Here is a 23,753-nt window from a genome sequence, read left to right as displayed (position 1 = left end):
TTCTCCAGACTTCGTTGAGCACTGCTCAGAACTGTACCCCTCTCTGGCTGGTGCGGCTCAGTGGATTGAGAGGTCCTCCCATGGACTGAGATGTCCCTGTTGCATTCCCGACAGGGCACATGCCTGGGTTGTGGGCTGGATCCCCAGTAGGGGGCGTGCAGGAGGCTGCCTATCCATGTTTCGCTCTCACATCGATGTTTCTAACTCTCTCTAAAAATCAATAAAAACATATATATATTTATATATGTACTGTACCCCTCTCTGGTTCCTATATTTGAGGGCCACCCCCAACCCCCGCCCCCATTCAGCCGTAATCTTGCATCCTTGACAACCTTGTAGAGAGTGAAATGTAGAGACCAGCAGAGAATGGTGTTAGTTATACCTTGAACTCTCATTTTACACTTTAAGAAACAGAGACCCAGAGAGAGAAAGTGACTGGCTACATCCCACCCCTCACCACCATCTCCCCCCACCCCCACCCCACCTCTTTCCCATTAGCTCTCAGGTCAACCCTGCCCCCATGTCTCTGCAGAAAGAATTAGGTGCCTGCAGGATCAATGGGTGCCATAGCAGCAGCTGCACCAGTTGATCGAACTCTCCTTTCACTGTCTTCTGTTGGCCCTCAGGCTCCCAACCTTTTTCCAACCCTACATGGAAAAGGGCAGCCTGGGGACTCAAGGGCCAAGGGAGAAGATGAAGACACACTTTTCCCTCGTGCCTGGGCCTTGGTCTCTAAAGGGATGAAGAAAATCCAGCCCAGAGGTCTGAGAAAATCAGGGTATGTGGCAATGTCTTGCAGCCACCACATGTTTTATTCCCTCACCCTGCGGAGTTGTGCAGCTGTTGCATCCATGCATGAGGACTCAGAAGATCCTGTATCTGGGAACTCAGATTCCACCTATAGGAAAACAGATACCCTGGAGAATTCATGTGGTTGGATAGAAGCAGCTCATGGTGGGAGTGGGGGTGAAGTAGGTTTTGACATCCAGCCAGCTCTGCCACTGTGAAGAATGAACCACTGATAACCATTTTAGCCTCAGTTTCCCCATCTAGCCCAGGCTGGTCCTCTGGTTGTTGCCTCCATGCCAGATGCATTCATTCAACACAAATATTTTATTTGCCTTGATTGCTTGTCAGGCCCTACACTAATAACTGAAAGATAATGGCAGTACCCAGGGTCCTTGTCCTCCATCAGGAGAGAAAGGCATGTAAACAGTGTAGCTAATTTAATCCTCACACAGGTAGGTACCCATCCATAAAATAAATACAACTGTTAACCTCATTTCACAAATCAAGAATCCAAGGCTTGGACCTGTTCAAGGTCACTTGACTGGTAAGTGGTGGTGCAAGGTTTTAAACCTCGTCTGACTCAGAGTCTGTACTTTCTACTAAATGACCTGTTTTGGCAGCATTGTGTGACCAGGCCACACAAGATCCAGGCCCTATCTTGGAGAGCTGATGAACCAATAGGAGAGTCCTGAGAAGGGCTCTGAGGAAGGAGTACACAGTGTATGGTGAGAGCTGGTTCCCAGGGAGAGGGGCTGGAGTGACTGACATGTTCTAGTAGGGTTAGTTGGATAGAGGGAAGGCAAACAGAAAAAGTTCAGGAAGAGAGAACATCTCACAAAAATGAGAACTTGTAAAACATCTCGATTTATTAGGGGAAGTGTCGGCAGATTTCTGTGGTCATATGTGTGTGGTGATGGTGGTGAGTTTGGAAAAAAGCCATAAAGGAGGCAGCAGGAGCTAGAACATTTAGGGCTTTGAGTGATGACCAAAGGAAGGGATTTGAAATTCCTCCTGCAAGTAGCAGGGGACCATTGAAGCACTGAAGCAGAGTATGACATGATTTTCAGGACTACTATAAGAAGAATGGTGACAGGGTAAGACAGAGAGGCCCTTGAATAGATTGTTACAGAAATCCAGGTTGGAAGTGATGGAGGCCAGTGGTTATAACAATGGTAGGAACAGATTCAAGAGATAGTAAGGAGACCTGGCAGGTATGGCTTAGCAGTTAGAGCGTCAGCCCACGGACCAAAGAGCCTCAGGTTTGATTCCAGTCAAGGGCACCATACCTCGGTTGCGGTTTGCTCCCTGGCCCAGGTCGGGGTCATTCAGAGAATGACACGGGGAGGCAACCAGTCGATGTGTCTCTCTTACATTGATCTCCCCCCCCCCCACCATATCTGAAGATAAATGGAAAAAGTATCCTCGGTTGAGGATTAAAAAAATATAGAGAGAGCCCTGGCTGGTTTTGCTCAGTGGTTAGAGCACCGGCCCATGGACCAATGATTCACGAGGTTGATTCCAGTCAAGAACACATACCTTGGTTGTGGTTCCCCAGCCCTGGTGGGGGTCCTGCGGGAGGCAACCAGTCGATGTGTCCCTCTCATGTCAATGTTTCTCTCTCTCTCCCACTCTATCTGAAGATAAGTAGAAAAAAATCCTCAAGTGAGGATTAAAAAAAAGAGAGAGAGATAGTAAGGAGATAGAGGGATCAGGACTTAGAGAAAATTGTTTCATTATTCATTGATCCATCCATTCAATAAATATCTGTTAAGAGTCTACCATGTCTCAGGCACTGTTCTAAACACAGAGCACAAAGCCATGAACTTGACAGGCATGATCTCTGCTTTCATGGAGCTGGAAGAAAGAGATGGTAGGCAAGTAAACAATTGAACATAATAATCAGAATGTGGTAAATTCTCTAAGGGAAATAAACAGAAGAATAAAATAGTAACTGGGGAGCTCATTTTAGCTATGATGTGTGTGGTGGGGGGAAAACTTTCTGCAGAGTGGATATTTCAGCTGAGACCTAAAAGATGAGAGAGCCACAAAAAGAGGTAGGGTGAAAGGGGGAGGTATTTCACGCAGAGGAGAGAGCAAGTGCAAAACCCTGGCATAAGAAAGGGCTTCAGCCCTGGCCAGTTTGGCTCAGATGATGGAGCGTCAGCCTGCGGACCAGAGAGTCTGAGGTTCAGTTCCCACTAGGGGCACGTACCAAAAAAAAAAAAAAAAGAAAGAAAGGGCCAAGGAACACCAAGAAGGTCAATGTGATAGAAGCATGGTAAGGGAGAAAATGGTAAACTTAAGGTCACAGTGAAAGGAAAGGAGGGAATTGGCCTCAGGCTATGGTACGGACTGTGGATTTTATTCTAAAAGGAATAGCCTAGGGAGGCATAGAGGGCTTTTAACTAGAGCAGTAGCAAAATCAGATTTATATATTTGAAAAGATTCCACCTGCTGCTGTTTGGAAAAGGGAATGGAAGGGGACCAGAGTGGAAGCCAGGAATCCAGTAACTTTAGGAGGCTACTGCTAAAATCCAGGGGAGAGACGACAAGCTGCTACATCTAGGGAGTGAGATGGGGATGGAGGAAAGTGAATAGATTCAAAATACATTTTGGAGGCAGAAACAGCTTTTTTTTTTCTATCCTCGCCCAAGGACACTTTCCCATTTTTTGTTCAGATAGAGTGGGAGGGAGAGAGAGAGGAAAAGAGAGAGAGAGAGAGAAAAAAACATTGACATGAAAAGGACACATTGAGTGGCCGCCACCCGCAGGACCCAAGCAGGGCCGGGGACAAACCACAACCGAGGTTCGCGCCCCCAGCAGGAACCTAAGCTGGGCCTCTCTGGACCACAGGCCGACACTCCAACCGCTGAGCTAAACTGGCCAGGGCCAGAAACAGCGTTTGATGGTGGATTGGATGTGGTAGGTGAAGAAGAAAAATATATGATGCAGGTTTTTTGGGTTTTTTTGGTATGTGCTCCTAGCGGGAACCAAACCTGGGACTCTCTGGTCCACAGGCCAACGCTCCAACCGCTGAGCCAAACTGGCCAGGGCCATGATGCAGGTTTTTAACTTAAACCAAAATTGGTGATGCTATTCTGATGATGAAGACATCAGAAAATCAGGTTTAGCCGGACAGTGTGACTCAGTGGTTGAGCGTCGACCCATGCACCAAGAGGTTGCCAGTTTGATTCCAGATCAGGGCACATGCCCAGGTGGTGGGCCTGATCCCCAGTGGGGGCATGCAGGAGGCAGCCAATCAGTGTTCTCTCTCATTTATGTTTCCCTCTCTCTCTCTCTCTCTCTCTCTCTCTCTCTCTCTCTCTCTCTCCCTTCTCCCCTTCTCCCTTCCTCTTTCTCTAAAACCAATAAAGAAAAAAAAGAAAAAGATAAAAGAAAATCCGGTTTATTTGGTATTGGAGAAAGAGATTAAAAGCTGTGCTCTGGAGAAAGTGAGTTTAACATGCCTGTTAGGCATCTTTGTGGAGATATCAGGAGGACAAATGGAGATATAATCTGGAGGGGAGAAGAGCAGGCTGGATACATAATACTGGGAAGCATCATGTAGCTGGTAATTAAACCATGGGATTGGAACAGAAAGAAAAAATAAAGTTAAGTCCTCCTACATCGGGACATCTGGTTGAGGAAAAGGGGTTAGTTAGTAAAGGAGACCTAAAGAAAGCAGCCACTATGTAGCAGGAAACAAGGGAAGTGAAGAGAAGAGAGAATTTGAAGGAATGAAGATCAACTGTACCAGAAGTTCAATAAAATAAGTATATGCAGCCCTGGGCAGTGTGGCTCGGTTGGTTGGAGCGTTGTCAGGTACACAGAAAGGTGGTGGTTGATTCTCTTTCAGGGCACATACCCAGGTTTCAGGTTCAATCCCAATCCTGACTAGGGTGCATATCGGCTGCGTACGGGAGGCAACCGATGTTTCTCTCTTACATTGATGTTTCTCTCTCCCTCTCCCTTCCTCTCTCTAAAAATTAATTTAAAAAATAATAAAGCATGTCTTTAAGAGAGAAAAAAAGTGTGTGCTGGCCAATGATGCCTTCTCTGGAAGGTGGCAGACCACTGTTCCAGCTTCTCTACAATGTAGACTGTCCTTGTAAGCTTAGAGCTGTAAAACTGGGAGGGCAAAAGCTTGGAGAAGGACTCTTTTAAGTATCAAAAGAGAAAACACCGAAAATGCATTTTGTAAACCACCCAGTCTGTGTATAATGCCTGTGGTAATGTCATTGTTGTTTTTATTAATGACCTGAGGATTGGATTGAGACCACCGGTTGGAGAGCAGGTAAGCCATAAGGAAAGAGTTCTAGAGAAGAAAGTTTCATAATGAAGAAAATCCCGTTCCTCCTGAGAGCTAGTGTCAAATCGGGTTTCAGGTAAGACGAGGAGATCCGGGGGCAGTGTTGAGCTTCACTCGGAACTGACCCTACGAAGGCATCAGTGAGCAGAGCACCGGGCAAATGCCAAGCCTGCCCAAAGCCAAGGAAGGAAGTTCAGCCCCAGTTGTGAGGAGTCTCTCTGGCTCCGCCTCCTTCCTCCACCGACCAATCAGGGTTCAACTGACCGGAGGCTGCGCTGGGGTGGGGAGGAGGGCGGAGCCGAAGGACCGTAATTCACCGCGAGGCGACATTCAGTTATTCATTCTATTCCTTTCCCTACAAAGGCTCACTGTTGCTGCTCTTAAAAAAACCTAAGTGAGCCTATAACCACTTTTGAAAAAGTGCTGGCAGTCTCATATGAAACTAAGTATATACTATTCTATGACCCAGCAATTTCTTACCTAGGTATTTATTCAAAAGAAAGCACAAATTCACAGAAAATCCAAATATCCATCCGCAGGAAAATAGATAGACTAGTATACCCACACAGTGGAATACTATTCAGCAACAAAAAGGAACCACCAAATGATACACACAGCAACGTGGATGAATCTCAAAATTATTGTGCTCAGTGAAAGAAACCTGTATGCACAAGAATACATATTGTATAATTCCATTTATAAGAAGTTCTAGAACAAGCTAAACTAATCTATAGTGAAAACAAAATCAGAACAGAGATTGGCTGAGGACTGAGGATAGGGATAGACTGCAAAGAAGCATGAAGGAACTTTCCAGATGATGGCAATGTTCTTAGAACTTTGTGCAATGGAAGAAATGTTCTGTATCTGTGCTGTTCATGGCCGGTCACATGTGGCTATTGAGCACTTGAAGTGTGGCCAGTGCAAATAAAAACTGCATTTTGGCCCTGGCCAGTTTGGCTCAGCGGTTAGAGCCTCGGTCTGCAGACCAGAGTTGCCGGTTCGAAAAGGATCCCTGGCCCTGGTTGGGGTCATGCGGGAGGCAACCAAGTCAATGTGTCTCTCTCGAATCAATGTTTCTCTGTCTATCTCTCTCTCCGACTCTATCTGAAAATAAACGGAAAAATGTCCTCGGGTGAGGATTTAAAAAAAAAAAAAAAAAAGATAAGCATAAACTCTAATTAATGCTATGTGTGGTGAAGTGTTTTGATGTGAAATGTACTGTTGTCTATAACTTTGAAATGCTTAACACAATATGTATTGATGAATGGAAGGATGGCTAAATTGTTAGACATATGATAAAACAAATACAGGAAAATATTGTAGAATCTTGGTGGTAGGTTAATGGGTGTTCACTGTAAAAGTCTTTCAATATTTCTGTGAATATTGGGATATTTTCAGAACAAAATGTTGGGGGTATCAGGCTGAGAAAAGAAAGAATTAGAAAGTTATCTAATTGGATACAAATTTTCTGTTTGGAATGATGAAAATTCTCTGGAAATAGATGGTGGTGGTTACTTAATGGCAATTCACTGAACACTTAAAAAAAGTCAAAATGGTAAATTTCATGTTATATCTTTTTTTTTTCTTTATTGATTTCAGAGAGAGAGGAAGTGAGAGGGAGAGACAGAAACATCGATGAGAGAGAACATCGACTGGCCGCCTCCTGCATGTCCCCCAGTAGAGATTGGGCCCAAAATTTGGGCATGTGCTCTGACTGGGAATCGAACCTGCAACCTCTTGGTGCACGGGTTGATGCTCAACCACTGAGCCACACCAGCTTTTTTTTAAAAAAAAAGCTTGAAAGCCAAAGGGCAAAAGATGTTGGGGGAAAATTCATGTGAAAGTTTGTGCCTTCTCTAGAGGCAGTCTGGGGTACTATACAGAGAGAAGGGTGAAAGGGGCAGGCTGCGTGAGTAAGTGTGCTAGGCCCACTTGGAGTAGAGGGTAGTGGGAAGAAAACACAGTCTTTGGAAACAGACAGACCTGCGTTCATAATCCCCTTTCACTTTCTAGTTGAATAACTATTTGTTTCGACCTCCCACACCTCACGAACCTCTGGGTAGCTTGATTCTGCCTCCATTTCAGGAAAACTTGTGCTAGAGTTGCTGATGGAACCAATTAAATGTTTACTATATATTTAAAAAGCTATTTGTTATTGCTATTGTTACTGTAACAAATTGCAACAAATTTAGTATCTTAGAACAACACAGATTTATTATTTTGTAGTTCTGGAAGTTTAAAATGTGTCTTACTGGGCTAACATCAAGAAATGCGTTCTTGCCCTGGCCGGTTTGGCTCAGCAGTTAGAGCGTCGGCCTGCGGTCCGGAGAGACCCGGGTTCGGTTCCCGCTAAGGGCACATACTTCGGTTGCAGTTTGTCCCCGGCCCTGGTTGGTCGTGCGGGTGGCAGCCACTCGATGTGTCCCTTCACGTCGATGTTTCTCTCTCTCCTCTCTCTCCCTCCCACTCTATCTGTACAAAAAATGGAAAAATATCCTCGGGTGAGGATAAAAAAAAAAGAAAGAAATGCGTTCTTCCTTCAGAAACTCTGTGTGTGTGGGGGGGAGGGGGACTCACTTCCTTGTCTTTTCCAGCTTTTAGAAACCTCCTCTATTCTTTGGCTTGGCTCATGGCCTTTTCCTCCATCTTCAAAGCCAGCAGTAACATCTTCAAATCTTTTTAATGCACCCCACCCCCCTGCTTCCTTAATCACATCTCTTTCTCTGACTCTCCTGTCTCCCTCTTTCCCTTATAAGAACCCTGTGATTCTATTGGGCCCACCCAGACAATCCAAGATAATCTCCCCATCTCAAGATCCATAATTTATTACATCTGCAATGTCCCTTTTGCCATGTAAGGTAACATATTCACAAGTTCTGAGGATTAGGACATGGACATGATGGGGGGGCATTTTTCTGCCTATTATGGTGATTTTGAAATTTATGTTACCCGTACTCCTATGACAAGACTACACTAAAGAGGAAACATATTTCTCGTAATTTTTAAAAATATGTTTTTATTGATTTTTTTAGAGAAAGAGGAAGGGAGAGAGTGATAGAAACATCCACGTGAGAGACAAACATCTATCAGCTGCCTCCTGCATGTTCCACCCCCCCCCCCCAACCGGGGATCAAGTCTTTAAGTCCTCAATGCAACCTGGGCATGTGTCCTGACCAGGAATCTAATTGGGACCTCTCAGTCCATGGGACGATGCCCAATCCACTGAGCCACACCTGCTGGGCATATTTCTATAATTTTTTCCCTAATAGTTTTATTGAGATATGATCCACATACCATACAATTTACCCATTTAAAGCAAATAATTCAAATGGTGTTTAGGAGTCACAGACTTATGCAATCATCACATTTTCATCTTTCTACCATTTTTACATTTGTAGAAACAAAGACTTGAAACATTAAGGAAACTTGCTTAGGGTAACATCTATTGGCAGGGCTGGGGCATTGCAGTGGCTGTCAGGAGCTGAAATTCCAGTCCAGGCCTGGACTCCCTTCATTAAGACCAATCACCTGGGAGAAGTGTGGTGTAGTAGTGAAATAAGCAGGTGCTTAAGCCAAGTGAGACTTGGGTTCAAGGCTTTGTTTCTGCTATCTACAAGCTATGTGATATTTGGTAAACCTCGTGGAGTCTTGGTTTCTTTATTTGCAAAATGAGAACAATAAAATTAATGGGGAGCCCTGGCCGGTTTGGCTCAGTGGTTAGAGCGTCAGCCTGCGGTCCAGAGAGACCCGGGTTCGGTTCCCGCTGAGGGTATGTACCTCGGTTGCAGTTTGTCCCCGGCCCTGGTTGGTCGTGTGGGTGGCAACCACTCGATGTGTCCCTTTCACATCGATGTTTCTCTCTCTCCCTCCCACTCTATCTGAACAAAAAAATGAAAAATGTCCTCGGGTGAGGATAAAAAAAAAAAAAATTAATGGGGAGAGGAGGTATCCGACTCACCTTTAAGATTCCTTCCAACTATGTAATTCAAAGTTTCAATGGCAGGGAAAGATAATAAAAAATAAATTCCCCAAGACTTGGCCCCTTAGCTCAGTTGGTTGGGCATCCTCCTGAGCACTGAAAGGTTGCTGGTTTGGCTCCCAGTCAGAGTACATGCCTGGGTTGCAGGCTCGATCCTGGGGAGGGGGCATGCATGAAGCAGCAGATGGAGTTTCTCTCCCTCTCTCTCCCTTTCCCTCTTAAAAATAATACCAATACTACTACTAATAATAAATCAATAAAAATAAATAAATAAATCCCCCAAGCATCCAGGGCAACAAGAGGGATGAGTATTCCCTGGACAGACACATGCTTCCCTGGTACAGGCCTTAAGAATTCCTCACTGATGGGCCTCAGCTGAGTGGGAAAGAGGACGTGTAAAATGACCTTTACAAAGGCAGAGAGAGCCCGGTGGGTGGGGCTCAGTGGCTGAGCATTGACCCATGCACCAAGATGTTTCTGGTTCAATTCCTGGTCAGGGCACATGCCCAGGTTGTGGGCCAGATCCCCAGTGGGGGACATGCAGAAAGCAGTCAATCAATGTTCTCTCTCACTGATGTTTCTATCTTTCTCTCCTCCCTTCCTCTCTCTCTCTAAAATCAATAAAGAAAAAATTAAAGCCCTAGCCAGTTTGGCTAAGCGGTTAGAGCGTCAGCCAGGGGACCAGAGAGACCTGGGTTCAATTTCCGCTAAGGGCAACTACCTCCGTTGAAATTTGCCCCCCCCCTTGGGGTCGTGTGGGTGGCAACCACAGGATGTGTCTCTCTCATGGATGTTTCTCTCTCTCTCTCTCTTCCTCCCTCTCTCCCTCCCGCTTTGTCTGAAAATAAATGCAAAAATGTCCTCAGGTGTGAATAAAAAACAAACAAACAAACAAAGACAGGCAGAGAGAATTGGGAAGAGTTGAGAGGCGGGTCAGGTCTTGGGGTGGTCTGCCCTGGAGTGGGCAACGATACTGCCTGTGGTATCAGAGGTGGGAGGGATCAATGGCAGCTCTTCTCCAAGGGCAAGTTCAGCCGCTAAGGGCTAGAAGGGAGGGGGAGTGTGGTGGAGGGATGGTTCTGAAAATAAATCTCCAGGGCAGCATTGGGAGACACCACACCACCTGCCGCGCAGCTGCATTCGCCCCCGCCATCTCCCGCCACGCCCAGTGGTCCACCCGACGTGGTATGCTCCGCCACCACAATAAGCCTCCTTCTTCCAGAGTGCGATTGGTACAGCCCAAGCTGGAGAAGGGGGGGCAGCCGGTGAGGGGCACGCCCCTGTCTCTGATTGGCTGGATAATTTAAAGATCCGGCCAGTGATAGGATGATTCTCTACTGCTAGTATTTGAAAGTTCCTAGAGCCGGAGCTTCCCCGGCAGTTCGGTTCTGTTCAGCTTGTTCGTTCGAGTTCTGGCGCGAGTATCCACACGGTTTCAGAGTTGGGAGGAAGAGACCCTGCCTCTTTAAGGGATCCCTCTTGGGAGAGTGCAAAAGAGAGGGTAAGCCGGAGGGAACACACATTCCAGGGTCCCCCCGCGATTTCCCTAGCCAAATACCCTGCCCCTTCCCCACCTTGGCTCCTACCAGCCGTGTGGCCTCTCTCAGCCTGTTTCCACTTTTGTACACGGGGAATAGTGAGACCTGCCCGGCTGCGTATAAACCAGTGAACGTACCTGGGAAGCGATGATTACATGCCAACCCCCTTGCTCATCTCCCCACGTGAGATTCCCTTACTTCCTGGGAAGAGGACTGAGGATCCCCGTGCCCCCCCCCCGCCCCCCGCCCCCGTCATTTTGAAGCTGTCTTCTTTTTTGTCCAGGGTTCCCTTCTGTGGCCCTTGCCTGACAGCCGAGGCTCCCCAAATCAGGGTGCATTTGATGCTGCCCACCCGCTGCTTTGGAAATGACTGTGTGGGAAAGTAATTTCTAAATGAATTTAATAAGTGACGCCAGGGTCCTTTTAGAATCACCATGACCTGGTTTTGTTTTTTTTTTTTAATTATTTATTTCTTCACCTGAGGATACTTTTCCATTGATTTTCAGATAGAGTGGAAAGGAGGGAAGGAGAAAGAGACAGCGAAAGAGACAGCGAAACATCCTTGTGAGAGAGACATCGATTGGTTGCCTCCCGCACAATCTCCAACGGAGCCAGGATCGAACCTGCAACCTAGGCACGCGGCCTTGACCGGGAATCGAACCCGAGAACTTTTGGTCCACAGGCCGATGCTCTACGGCCCAGCCAAACCGGCCAGGGCACTGCTACCTCTTTGTGTTACCTGTGACAGCCTCCATGAGCCGATGTGGCCTTGACCCAGCTCCCCGTCATGGCCTCTGTACCACCTGTTACATCCTTGAGCTCCCGAGACCCCTGTGCTGCGATCCTTTCGCAGACCTGCAGAGGCGGCAGTGATGCTGTCGGGTACTCTGGCCGCCGCCGAGTGCGAGGACGCGGAGCTGCGGTGCCGCGTGGCTGTGGAGGAGCTGAGCCCGGGTGGGCAGCCGCGAAGGCGCAAGGCTCTCCGCACCGCGGAACTGAGCCTAGGTCGCAATGAGCGCCGCGAGTTGATGCTGCGCCTGCAGGCGCCCGGGTCCGCGGAGCGGCCTCGCTGCTTCCCCCTGCGCGCCGCGCGCCTCTTCACACGCTTTGCCGCCTCGGGGCGCAGCACACTGCGGCTCCCCGCCCACGGCTCTCCCGGGCTGGGAGCGGTGCAGCTGCTGCTCTCGGACTGCGCCCCGGACCGCCTTCGCCGCTTCCTCCGCACGCTGCGCCTCAAACTGGCTGCGGCCCCAGGCCCCGGGCCGTCCTCCGCCCGCATGCAGCTGCTTGGACCACGGCCCCGTGACTTCTTCACCATCAGCCCGGTGCAGCCCGAGGAGCTGCGGCGCGCAGCGGCCACCCGGGTCCCGGACACCACGCCGGTGAAGCAGCCCACAGAGTCCCAGGTGGGGGCCAAGCCCAACACTGTGAGGACAGGAAAGTGGGAACGCTTTGGGGACTGAGTATGCCACTGAGTTGGAAGAGACCAAGGAGACCCAAGTTTGGGGGGTAGATGGTGGTGGTATCTGAGGGGGCTGCCAGTTATCTCCAAGGAGATGCCCATCGGACATCTGAGTATAACAAGAGATGAGGAAATTGTTCGTGTGTTTATCACAGTGCAATCCCCGAGACTGGGTTTGCTAGAATACGAAAAGGGGGCCCAGGTGACATGAAAAGAGAAAGCAAAGAAGGAGTCCTGAAAAGGAGAGGAGCTTTTGGAGAAAACGAAGTAGTCAGCAGTATCAGGGACAGACAACAGGGATGGGGACAAAGTCTGGTGGTTTTGACAGTTTTTTAATTCGGGGAGATGGATGGCAGAGCACAGGGGTTTGAGACTAAGCTGGTGAGAAGATGGAGATGGGGCAAGAAGGAGCCCTGGCTAGGCAGAGTTTTGCTTGGGTGTTTTGAGGTGAGAGAGAGGTTTGTGGCAGGAAGAGAAGTGAGAAGGAAGGATGAGTGAGAGGACCAGGAGAGTTAGGGAACCCAGGAGAGGAAGCTGAGGATCCAGGTCCACACAGTGGGGTCTTCAGGGAACCAAGAGTCAGGGAGACCCAGCTGTGGTCCCTTCCTCAAGGAGAGACCTGGACCCCAGTAGTGCGGGCAAGATCTCCCGGTGAACCAAGGCTACCCAAAGGCTCCAAAGAATGAAGCCAGCAGAGTTGCAAGGACTACCAGGCCTAGCATTGTACCTGGGTGAAGAAGTGGGTGGTGGCAATGCCTAGAGTGTGGGGTAAGGCTCTGAGATGACCATGCCCCCCCCCCCCAGGAAGCGCCAAGATGGCCCCTGCCTGTGAAGAGGCTGAACTTGCTCCCCACCAAACCACAGCTTTCTGAGGAACAGGCAGCAGTGCTGAGGGTCATCCTGAAAGGCCAGAGCATTTTCTTCACTGGAAGTGCAGGTAGTCAGGGCAGAGTGGGGAAGAGAATGGTGGTGAGATGCAATGGAGAAGAAGTGGTATTGACTTTGCCCTCTGCCCAGGGACAGGGAAGTCTTATCTGCTGAAGCGTATCCTGGGGTCACTGCCTCCCACAGGCACTGTGGCCACTGCTAGCACTGGGGTGGCAGCCTGCCACATAGGGGGTACCACCCTCCATGCCTTTGCAGGTAAGTGAGAGCCCCTGGGGCTAGAGCTGGGAGCAAGCAGGCCTGTGGGAATGCAGGAAAGGGAAGTCAGGGTTGAGACAGGGCTGGATCTCAGCCCAGGCTCAATAATGTCACTCACAGGCATTGGCTCAGGTCGGGCTCCCCTGGCCCAGTGTGTGGCCCTCGCCCAGCGGCCAGGTGTGCGGCAGGGCTGGCTGAACTGCCAGCGGCTGGTCATTGACGAGATCTCCATGGTGGAAGCGGACTTTTTTGACAAGCTAGAGGCTGTTGCCAGGTCAGTATGTGCAGTGAGGGCTGAGTTCCAATGGTTTTCCCTGAGCAACCTGCTCACCCTCGCCGCTATGCTTGCTCCTCTCCAGAGCTATCCGGCAGCAGAATAAGCCATTTGGAGGGATCCAGCTCATCATCTGTGGGGACTTCCTGCAGCTGCCACCTGTAACCAAGGGCTTCCAGCCCCCACAGTTCTGCTTCCAGGTACCACTCACCCTCTTGTATTACACCCCCCACCCAGAGGTCTGCTCTGCTCCCTGACACCTCCACCTTCCCCCACCAGGCCAAGAGCTGGAGGAGGTGTGTCCCAGTGACCCTGGAGCTGACCAAGGTGTGGAGGCAGGCAGACCAGACCTTTATCTCTCTGCTGCAGGCTGTGAGACTGGGCAGGTGGGCTCTATGAATAGAAGAGGGGCTATGAATGAGGATCCAAGTGAGGGTCACGGAGCAGCACGGGGACCCAGAGAAGGGGAAGAAATGCTTCCTGGGCCCATAGGAGATGGTCACTTTGTGAGCACTGAAATCCTTCCTCCCCCAGGATTGGGTCCCATCACCCAGCACAAGGCCTGGCACACAGTAGGTGTCAGGGAACGATGGGCAGATGGACACACAAGAGGAATTCAGAGATGTCAACACTAATTTCACAGATGCAGAAACTGGGGTTCAAGGAGGTGAAGTGACTTGCCCAAAGTCACAGCTGGGATTTAAACCTCGGTCTGACTCTGAAACCTAGGTTCCTTCCACTCTTAAATCCTGTGTAGTCACTTGGTGAGGGAGGGGAGGTTGCAGACATAATCCCTGCCCAGATAGGACAAAAGGTTGAAAAATACAACTACTCTAACATGGAAGTGGACAGGCCAGAAGGGCAGATCACATGGGCCAGAACTGGGCCTTGAAAGCCAGGTCAGATTGGGATGGGCTTGGGAGAGGGGGGTGGTGGTGGGCCGCTCTCTATGCCTGGGGACAGGAGGCAGGTAGGAAGGTGCACAGTGCACCAGCATGCATGGGGAAATGGACCCACGTTGTCCCCACTCCTCCCATGGTAGTTGCTGCTGCACCCAGGCCTCCCCAGGTGGAAGAAGACTGGAAATGGGGGAAATAGAAACCCAGCCTCAATTTTTTTCCCCCAAAGGCCGTAGGCTAGGCTAGAATAGTGTCCTCTAGATTGTAGACTACCAGTATTACAGGTATCCACATCAGTGCCTGGTCTAGGTCCTCTAAACCTCTGGGCTGTGCTCCCTCGGCATATCAAATTTCCTGAGGGGCACTGGGGATGGGAGGGTGGCTAGCTCCTTCCTGGGGGAAGACAAAGGAAAGGGTACCCACCCATGATCACAGCCAAGCAGCCACACACACACACACACACACACACACACACCATGCATAGTCCCCATGTACAGGGTCCAAGTGGAGAAAGGACAAGTTGGCCAACATGAGGCCAGCAAATCTTGCCCGGGTACCCCTTTCCAGTCCCCAGGCCTGATCCATGGCCTGTTGTTTAGGCCATACCACCCATGCACCCCGTCTTCCCTGGTGCTCAGGTGGGCTCTGCCCTAACAGCCCAGCCCCCACAGGTGCTCAGATGAAGTGACCCGCCAGCTCCAGGCTACGGCCACCCACAAGGTGGGGCGAGATGGGATTGTGGCCACAAGGCTCTGCACCCACCAGGATGATGTGGCCCTTACCAATGAGAGGCGACTCCAGGACCTGCCAGGTGAGCAGGGAGCCAGGGCTGGGCCATACCAGCTGGGAAGGGCTATTAAGCAGGTACACCCCCGCCACAGGCAGCCTGGGCCCTTGGGATCATTTAAATATCTAGGCCCCAACCTCTGTGGTCATAAGGCCCTTATATTTGCAGAGGTAACTGATTTTGAGGTGTGTGACCTTGAAAGGGTAAATGCTGGAAGTGAGTCTTAAATCCAGGTCTCTGATTCTAAAGCCCCGGATAGGCCTGAGCTATCCCCACTACCTCCTCCCAAGCCCTGGTCTGATCTGTGTTTTTGGAAACTTAGCCATAAGTGACTAGTAATCTGTTTGCTCCACTCTCTTTTCCCAGGTGAGGTACACAGCTTTGAGGCCATGGACAGTGACCCTGAGCAAGCCAGGACTCTGGATGTCCAATGTCCTGTTAGCAGGCTCCTTCAGCTAAAGCTGGGGGCCCAGGTGAGTGGGGAGCAGAGCCTAGACCCTGGAAGCTTGAGCCTCCCCAACCTTTACCCCTCTGCCCAGGCTGCTGCACAGCCCGGAGGCCCAACTGTGACCACAGCCAACTCCCTTCCTCCCGTTCCCACCCACCTTCCTGTCTTCAGCTTTCCATTGCCCTCTTGTTTCTCCTTGGAGCTCCAAGCAGCGTTGCTTTGGATAAGTCCCTTGCCCTTGCTGAAGCTTGGTTTTCTCATCTCTAAATCAGAGAGGGAAATATCTACCCCACACAGTTGCCTTCTGGAGTGTACACTATACTGTGAGAGAGTCCCCCTTCCTTTCACTATGTTGGGGGTGAGCCAAATGGGAGCCTTTTCTCAGGTTCCAGAGGGCACCCTAGGTGAAAAGGCAGGCACTGTGTGGTTGGAAGATGGGTAGCAGGACCTGGGGGCTATCCCTTTAGACTGTGGCCCACACACATACCCCAAAACAGGCATGGAAGTTTTCAAAGTCCTGTGATGTCTGTTACCTTATTGCTCTTTGCCCCCTCCTGAGCATTGTCATTCCCCTTGACACAAGGAGAAACTGAGACCTGGGAAAATAAAGCATCTTGCTGCAGGAGGCACAGTCAGCCAGTGGCTAAGCTAAGGATTAGGACTCAGTGCCCCTCCATGCCAGCCCCGCCTCCCAGAACCACAGCAGCGTCCGCTGGACCTCAGGCCAGGCATAGGATGGGGTAGCTCTCCAGGCCTCCATTCTCTTTCCTTTGCAGGTGATGCTGGTGAAGAACTTGGCGGTGTCCCGGGGCCTGGTGAATGGCGCCCGAGGGGTGGTAGTCGGGTTTGAGACTGAGGGCAGAGGTAAGTGATGGGGGTGCAGACCTACTGCTTGGGGCAACAGGGCCCCAGGATAAGTGTGAGAAGGAAAAGTCTAGGATGGAAAGGTGAGACCTGCTTCTCCCCTCTGAGCCCTGAAGCAGGGCTGAAAAGTTGGACTTCTCCATGCCTCCCTCAGGGCTTCCCCAGGTACGGTTCCTGTGTGGAGTCACCGAGGTCATCCGTGCTGACCGCTGGACAGTGCAGACCACCGGGGGCCAGCTCCTCAGCCGGCAGCAACTACCCCTCCAGCTGGCCTGGGCACTGTCCATCCACAAGAGCCAGGTGGGCAGCCAGTGTGGGGGATGGGGAGCAGGGCAGAGGGGGGACAAAATAGGCCTGGGGCATGTTGAAGGGGTCCTTAACGGCTTTATGGGGGTTGAGTTTGCCCTGGATGCAAAGTTCCAGACCAGTTGTAGAAAACACTTTAACTGCATTCCCCATCCCACACTCTTCCTTTCCAGATGCATACACTTCCCTCTGTCATCTCCTGTCCTGCCATTTTCTGAGCCCACACCAGATATGTTAAATTTAATTTTACAACACCTATATGAGGTATAGACGTAATAATCATTTGTTTTACAGAGGAGGAAACCAAGGCTCAGAGAGGTTAAGTAACTTGTCCAAGGCCACACAACTAGTGAGAGGCAGAGCCAGGATTCCTTTCCATGCCTGTCTGACCCGGGCCTGGGTTCTTTCCTTTCACCCCTGTCCCTCTTTCTTATCCTGGATGTGTCTCCTAGAGCCCCTCCTACGCAGACACCCATCCAGGGTCAGCCTGTCCCTCTGCCTTGAGAATGTCCGGATGGGTGAGGAGATCCAGGAGCGCTAGCTGGGCTGAGGAGATGGGATCCGGCCCGCGGTACAAAGGACTTCAGGCAGAGCTAGCTCCATCTCTGTCTCTCCGTCCCCAGGGCATGTCCCTGGATTGTGTGGAGATCTCTCTGGGCCGTGTGTTTGCCAGCGGCCAGGCCTACGTGGCCCTTTCCCGGGCCCGCAGCCTGCAGGGCCTGCGTGTGCTGGACTTCGATCCCATGGTAGTTCGCTGTGACCCCCGTGTGCTGCGTTTCTATGCCACCCTGCGGCGGGACAGTGGCCTTGACCTGGTAAGAGGGAGTCACCCAGTGGTGGGCCAAGGGATCCTGGGTAGGGGTGGCAGAGCCTTCTCTTGTTCCATTGTGGACAGGGGCAAGAGGAAGGAATGCGGGCCCCCAGGCTCTGGGGACAGCCGAAGCCCATGACTCAGGTTCTCTGTCTTCAATCTAGGAGTCCCCAGATGATGACGAGGCAGCCTCAGACCAGGAGAATGTGGACCCAAACCTTTGAGCCACAAAGAGAAGACCAAGGATGGTCTCCCCCTCTTCCTGCTTCCTAGTGGGCCAGGACCCCAGAGAGAGCACAGGAGGCTGGCGGGTGCCTGCTCGCCCTTCATTAGGCCCCCTTAGCCTCCTGGCAGGCGTCCAGGCACAGTGCTTCCCACCCATTCGCCAGCTGTGCCTCAGTTTCTCCCCTTGCCCTGAGTGACAGGCTTCCAGGGTCAGGAGTAACCCTTTCTGTGCCACTTGGGGAAGGGCCTGTGGTGGTACCTGGTGTTAGAGGACAGAGCGATCTGCAAGGGCTGGCCACGGGACCACAGTCATGAGTGCCACCCCCTTTGGGCCGCCGAGGAAGAGGTGTTCCAGGAGCAGGAATAGGCCGCATGGACCCCGTGGGACTCCGGTCGAGTGAAGGCCCCACATCGAGGAGGGAACCTGAGGTAACTTCACAGCTAGGCCCAGCCCAGCACAGCCAGGACAAACGCCCTTCTGAGCCTGACGTGAGAACACGCACAGCAAACTGTGCGCCTGGATCTTAAGCTGCTTTTTTGGGGAAGAAATCGTGTGTGGGGATTGTATTTATTTAGGACAAATAGACCTGTGAATTGTGTGCGGACTGTGCGTTGAGTCTTCTGCCCTCTAAGAAGGCACCCCACCCGGGCACTGGTTACTCCTAGTCCAGGAGGCTAACCCCGTGCCCCTGTCCCCAGTCCTGCATGTGCACAGGAGTTTAGGCCTGGTGGCTGAGCTTCACAGACCCTCGTGTGGGCATTTGGAAAGCTGAGTTACCTGAGGCCGATAACTCACAATAAAATGACGAGGTGAATCACGTCACCCAGTAGTCAGATGAGGACACACTGGAGAACACACACGGTGAGAAACGGACCTGTTGCAACACTTGAAGGACGCACGGTGGAAACTTCTCATTCCAGGCCTTGCTGGGCTCCTGCTTGAACCTTCTGATCGGGAAGGAATCACCAACAAACTAGCTTCAGCTGATCAAAAAGCCTGATGGAAATTGCTCAGGGGCCCTCGTAGGCTGGTTAAAACTGTTAGCGTACCCTGCTTTCGACTGAGGGTTATCAGTGTGGCTGGTGAAGACCTTACGGTGGAAGCATGCATCAGCAGCTACAGAAAGCAATGGCAGACAAATATAAAATCACCAATAATGGGAGGGGTGGAGAATAATGAAACCACGCTGGTGGCTGGGGGGACGTAAAATATGGGTGCTTGAAGGCAGTTATCCTTGTCTTCCAAAAGCCATCAGAGGCCTCGGTGCACAGAGTGGGTGCTCAGGGAGTGCGTGGTTAAATGGTGGGGGCCATTGGCACGGGGGTTCAGTGCTGCGGCGGTGCAGAGGGGCTACGGGGCCTCAGACCTTCACTGTGGGCTTCGTGGAGGAGGCAGGGCTACAGCCTGGGAAGAATTTGACAGATAGTTAAAGCTCAAGGGAGACACCTGGCTGTCCATCCTGATTTTGCCACTTGCCAGCTGTGTGACTAGGCATGTTACACAACCTCTCTGAGGTTTCCTCACCTATAAAATGTAGGTGTAACTTCCTTTCACATAGGGCTGTTGGGGGAGGGCCAGCCACACGGCAGGAACTGTCAGTAGCTGTTATTAATATTTACGCTTACTAATGATTATCACCATGGTGTCCGGTCCCTGCACTGGCTCCTTTGGCAGACAAGACCTGAGGCTCAACCTGGCCAGTTTGGCTCAGCAGTTAGAGTCGGCCTGTGGACCACAGGGTTGAGGGTTTGATTCCTGGTCAAGGGCACTTACCTGGTTGCAGGTTTTATACCTGATACGGGGCCTTTCGGGAGGCAGCCAGTCAATGTCTCTCACACATTGATGCCCCCCCCAACCCAACTCTTTCTAAAAATCAATAGAAAAATATCCTTGGGTGAGGATTAACAAAAATTTTTTTTTAAGATCCAGAGGCTCAGAGGGGTGCCGGCGTGGCCCCTGGACAACCTCTGACTATCTGGCTTTTGTTACCACCTTTTCAGACCTTGAGAAGTTGATTGTTTTTCTGTAGCATGAACCCTTTTCTCTGCCCCAAATAAAAGACACTCGTAGGAGAAGCCATGCCCACAGGGTGACCCCCTCAACAAGTGGGCAACTATGGGGGCCTTTAAACAAGGTGTCTCGAGGGCCAGGATGTTTTCTATCTGCCCACATGACAGCCCTCCTCCCAGGTCCAGCTGTTAACGGGTCACACTGTGGCCCTGCCCTCAGGAAGCTTCCGCTTAACACACAGTTTGGGGACCGTCCAGTTCAGCATAGAAGGTATTGTCTCATGTTCTCTAGCAGCTCTTAACCCTTTGGGCTTCTTGGGTGGAAATAGGAGAAACTGACTCAGGGTAACTTAAGCAGGACAAGAAGGTAATGGAACAGAAGGCAACCTCAAAGAAGTGATACGGAGCTCAGAAACCCAGGCTTGGAAACAAGCGGGAACCGGGGAGGCTAGAACCACTGGCAAGAGTGGAGCGGGGAGCAGCTGGCCAGGAGGACTCCTGGCCACCCCTGGCCACCCAGCCCAGCCACCAGGGGAGGAGGGCTGCACTCTTCCGCTCTTCCTATCAGGTTGGACTTGGTCTCCCACGCAGGTCCTACGGCCACTGGCAGGAGGCTGAATGTGCAGTGAAGGTGCAAGAGGTACCAGAGCTTCTGTTGGGAGATGCATCTTACATCCCCCCCAGAGCCGGGCTGTTGAGGGTGTATGAGGGTCCTCCTGGGATTCTCCTCTCTGACCCCACTCTCCGCGCACTGCCAAGGCGCCCTCCCAGCCCTTTCCCCTCACCCAGGCACTGATTTCTGCTCTCCCTGGTTCATATGGACTTGCCTGTATAAAGCTGTCTTCCTCCCTGACCGCCTGGGCATCAGAAAGTCCTGTCCTTAGCAACCGCTTCTCATTGCGCAGATACTGTCCTCCTCAGTGCCAGCTGTGATCTACCTTGAGGGCAGTTATCAATTTACAAGTCCGTCTTCCCCTAGAACAAGGCAGGTCTCTTGGTAGCAAGAAACTTGGCTTAGCCATCCTTGTGTTTCCATAGCACTCGGCATGATGACTTGAGAAAGGACAGACTTCATAAAATGTTTGATAAATGAAAGAACACACCACACACAGTTCCAGGTCCCCGGAGAGGCAAGGATGTTTACTCCAGTTTTGCAGGGGAGGTAGCAGAGCCCTGGGGAGTGAGGCAGTGGCAGAATTGGAACTAGAACCCTGTGGCCTCCCCTTGGTCTTCCCAGAGCCCTCCAAAGGGAGTGAGATGTGGGCGAGATAGTAGACTGGTGGAGTGCCCACCTTCACCTATCCTCAGGGGGATGGCCAGGGGAGGGCTTAGCTATGCATGACTTCATTCTTTCTGAGGTCCTGGCGTATTTTGCCCACCCCACAGGGCCGATGGTCATGCTCAAACCCCTAATCTCAGCAACCCTCTCACTCCCCAAGCACCACACACCATGGACCACTAGGTGGTGCCAACTGGTCAGTCAGTCCCTTCCCAGAGAGCTGGCAGGACCGTGGTATGTGTGCCTGGTTGGTTGGGCATATGGACACCTCAGGAGCTCAGAGCCCTGGAAGAGTAGGGATGGGGGGGTCCCTTTGTTGATGAACTTGCGCCTGGTATCTGTTGAGTACCTCATGGTTTGTGTTCATCAGCCTCTTGTTTTCCACAATAACCCTGGGAAGACAGTGGGATATTATCCCCACCTTATGGGGGGGAGAAAACAAACTTCTTGAGAGATTGAGTGACTTGGCCAAGGCTACGCTACAAGCTGGGTCTAGAACCCAAGTCCCCGGATTCTGGGGTTTTTGCAGTTAGCAGAGGACCCTGAAGTCAGATACCGGCTACTCATTCCCCACTGGACATGCTGCCTAAATCCTTAGCCCTAGTTTCACCATCAGTGAAATGGGTAACAGCCAACCCATGGAGTTAGGACAAGAGCTGGGGTGGGGCCGGGCACGAGGTGAACCCTCCCGGTTAGCTCCTATTGGCCTCATGACTCTTACCTAAAGTGGCCATCCTGCACCCCTCTCCCACCCCGCCCTTTTCCTGCCTCTTGAGTGGCCTGGAGAATAACAGAGAATTAACCGTAGCCCAGATTAAGTGACTGATTTCTTTCAGTCTTCCAGGAGATACAGCTGTGCCCACGCACTAAGGAAGGGAGAAGGAAGTGTTTTTCCTCTCCGTCTCCCAACAAACATGAGGCCTCAGCCCTGGTCTGTGAGTGCATTTGTCATAACTGCCCCTCTTCTTCCCTGTCCCACTTCTTATCCGAGCATGCATGAGGGGGTCTTTGGACCTAGTGTACAGAGGAGACAGGCACTCACAGGTGGGCGCTCAAGATCTCCAGGCTGTAAATGGTGAAACCATGATGGCACCAGGTGTCTGAGGCCTCACCCCGGTGGTCAGGGCCTTTGCAAAAAGGAGCAAGCATGGGGTGCTTCCTGGCCCCTAGCTTTGTCCCAGAAATCCCACACTCAAGACTCCGTTTCTTTAGGATTCCAAGAGCTTCACCTGCTGAGGCATAAACGACTGGGCGGGGCCAGCGTGGCAGGGGAGAGGTTTGGAAGGAGACCCTGAATGGGGAAGTGAACCCCAGGTGCCAGACACGCCCTGCAGGGTGGGCAGTGACTATGCTGGCTGGCCCACCCCCACTCAGCCTCTCGCCCTTTTGGCTCCAGCTCCCTCCTTCAGCCTCACAGCCTCCAGGCAGATGCTGCCCCCAGGGCTGCCCCTCACATCCCTCCCCCAGCTGGTGTTGGGTTCAGTAAGCAGAGCCCCAGCTCACCTGGGAAGGTACAGAGTGAGCAGGGCAGCGAGGAGGGCATCTAGTTACAAGCTGGGGCTGGGAGGCCCGGCCAGGGCAGCCTGAGGGCAGGAGCCAAAGACCTGAACTGATGGTGGAGGCAGGTGTTGCAGCGGCTCCAAGTCACCCCCACCCTGCAGAAGCCCCCATCCTGCTATAGGAGGCCCTACCTTCGGATTTTTGCTTTCCTGAACACCTCCCAGCTCTGGGGGCTGTCGTGGAGAGACCATGGCATCCACCATCAGATGCCACTTGGTAGCTAGTATATGTCAGTTCCCTGACCTGGGCCTGTTTCCTCATCCTCAGGGTGGGAATAAGCCCTGCTTGACCACCTGCTGTCAAGGCGGATCCAGGGACTGTGCACACCCCGGGAAGATTGTTCCTCTTTCAGCTCTACTCCTTACTCTCCGCCACCCAGGATGGCCAACCCCCCACCACACACACCCCAGCCCTGGCACAGCACTCCATGCCTATTTAAGGCAAATCTCCTGATCTTCTTTTAAATAACATTCTCTCCTTGTTGTGGAGAAGACAAGCAGGGCTTCAGGAAAGGGGAGGAGAGCCCCAAGTATCCTATCAGGGAGTGGAGGGGGAGGGAAGATGGGGGGTAAAGAGGCATGGCTCCCCTCCTCCCACAGTGAGCTTGGGAAAGTCCTTGCCCTCCCCACCCCCACCCCCTCCACCTCCCACGTAGGTCCTGCACAGGCCCTGGATGGGCTCAAACCTCTTTAAAGGGGCTGGGGCACAGCCCCTTGCAACCGTGGGGGCAGGAGGCTGGAGGATAATGCTAGTCCCAGGCCCTGGGGGACATGTGCTTGGTGCTGAAGTAATACAAGGTGGAGAGGGAGGGTCTGGGGTAGGACTGAAATCTGACCTCACAGCCTGGCCAGTGTGAAAGTATGAAATACAACTGCTCTTTGGTTCTAGAATCCGAGGCTCAGAGAGGCCAAGAGACCTGCCCACAGCCACACAGCTAGTAAGTAAAAGTGTCTGAAATCCAGGCCAGCTGGCTCCAAGTTGAACACTTTCTCCCTTCTCTGCCAGGTCTCCGTGTGCCTGAGGTCACGTGATATTGGACAGTGACTTTGTCAGGAACCAGGCATCCTTCA

The 23,753-nt window shown here is 51.6% G+C and overlaps 1 protein-coding gene across 1 annotated transcript; it reads left to right on the top strand.

Annotated features, from left to right (window-relative positions):
- Nucleotides 1-11,471: 11,471 nt before the first annotated feature.
- Nucleotides 11,472-18,431, top strand: PIF1 (PIF1 5'-to-3' DNA helicase). The gene is made up of 12 exons (XM_036280988.1): nt 11,472-12,042; nt 12,882-13,014; nt 13,095-13,220; nt 13,341-13,494; nt 13,580-13,694; nt 13,774-13,880; nt 15,065-15,204; nt 15,547-15,653; nt 16,405-16,492; nt 16,647-16,792; nt 17,422-17,613; nt 17,774-18,431. The coding sequence occupies exons 1-12, from the start codon at nt 11,488-11,490 to the stop codon at nt 17,831-17,833; spliced, it is 1,923 nt and encodes a 640-aa protein (XP_036136881.1). The 5' UTR covers nt 11,472-11,487; the 3' UTR covers nt 17,834-18,431.
- Nucleotides 18,432-23,753: the final 5,322 nt, after the last annotated feature.

This window comes from Molossus molossus, unplaced genomic scaffold (genome assembly GCF_014108415.1).
Source record: "Molossus molossus isolate mMolMol1 unplaced genomic scaffold, mMolMol1.p scaffold_m16_p_1, whole genome shotgun sequence".
Lineage (NCBI taxonomy): Eukaryota > Metazoa > Chordata > Mammalia > Chiroptera > Molossidae > Molossus > Molossus molossus.
Note: the sequence above shows the minus strand (reverse complement) of the source record. Positions and strands in the feature narration are given on the sequence as shown.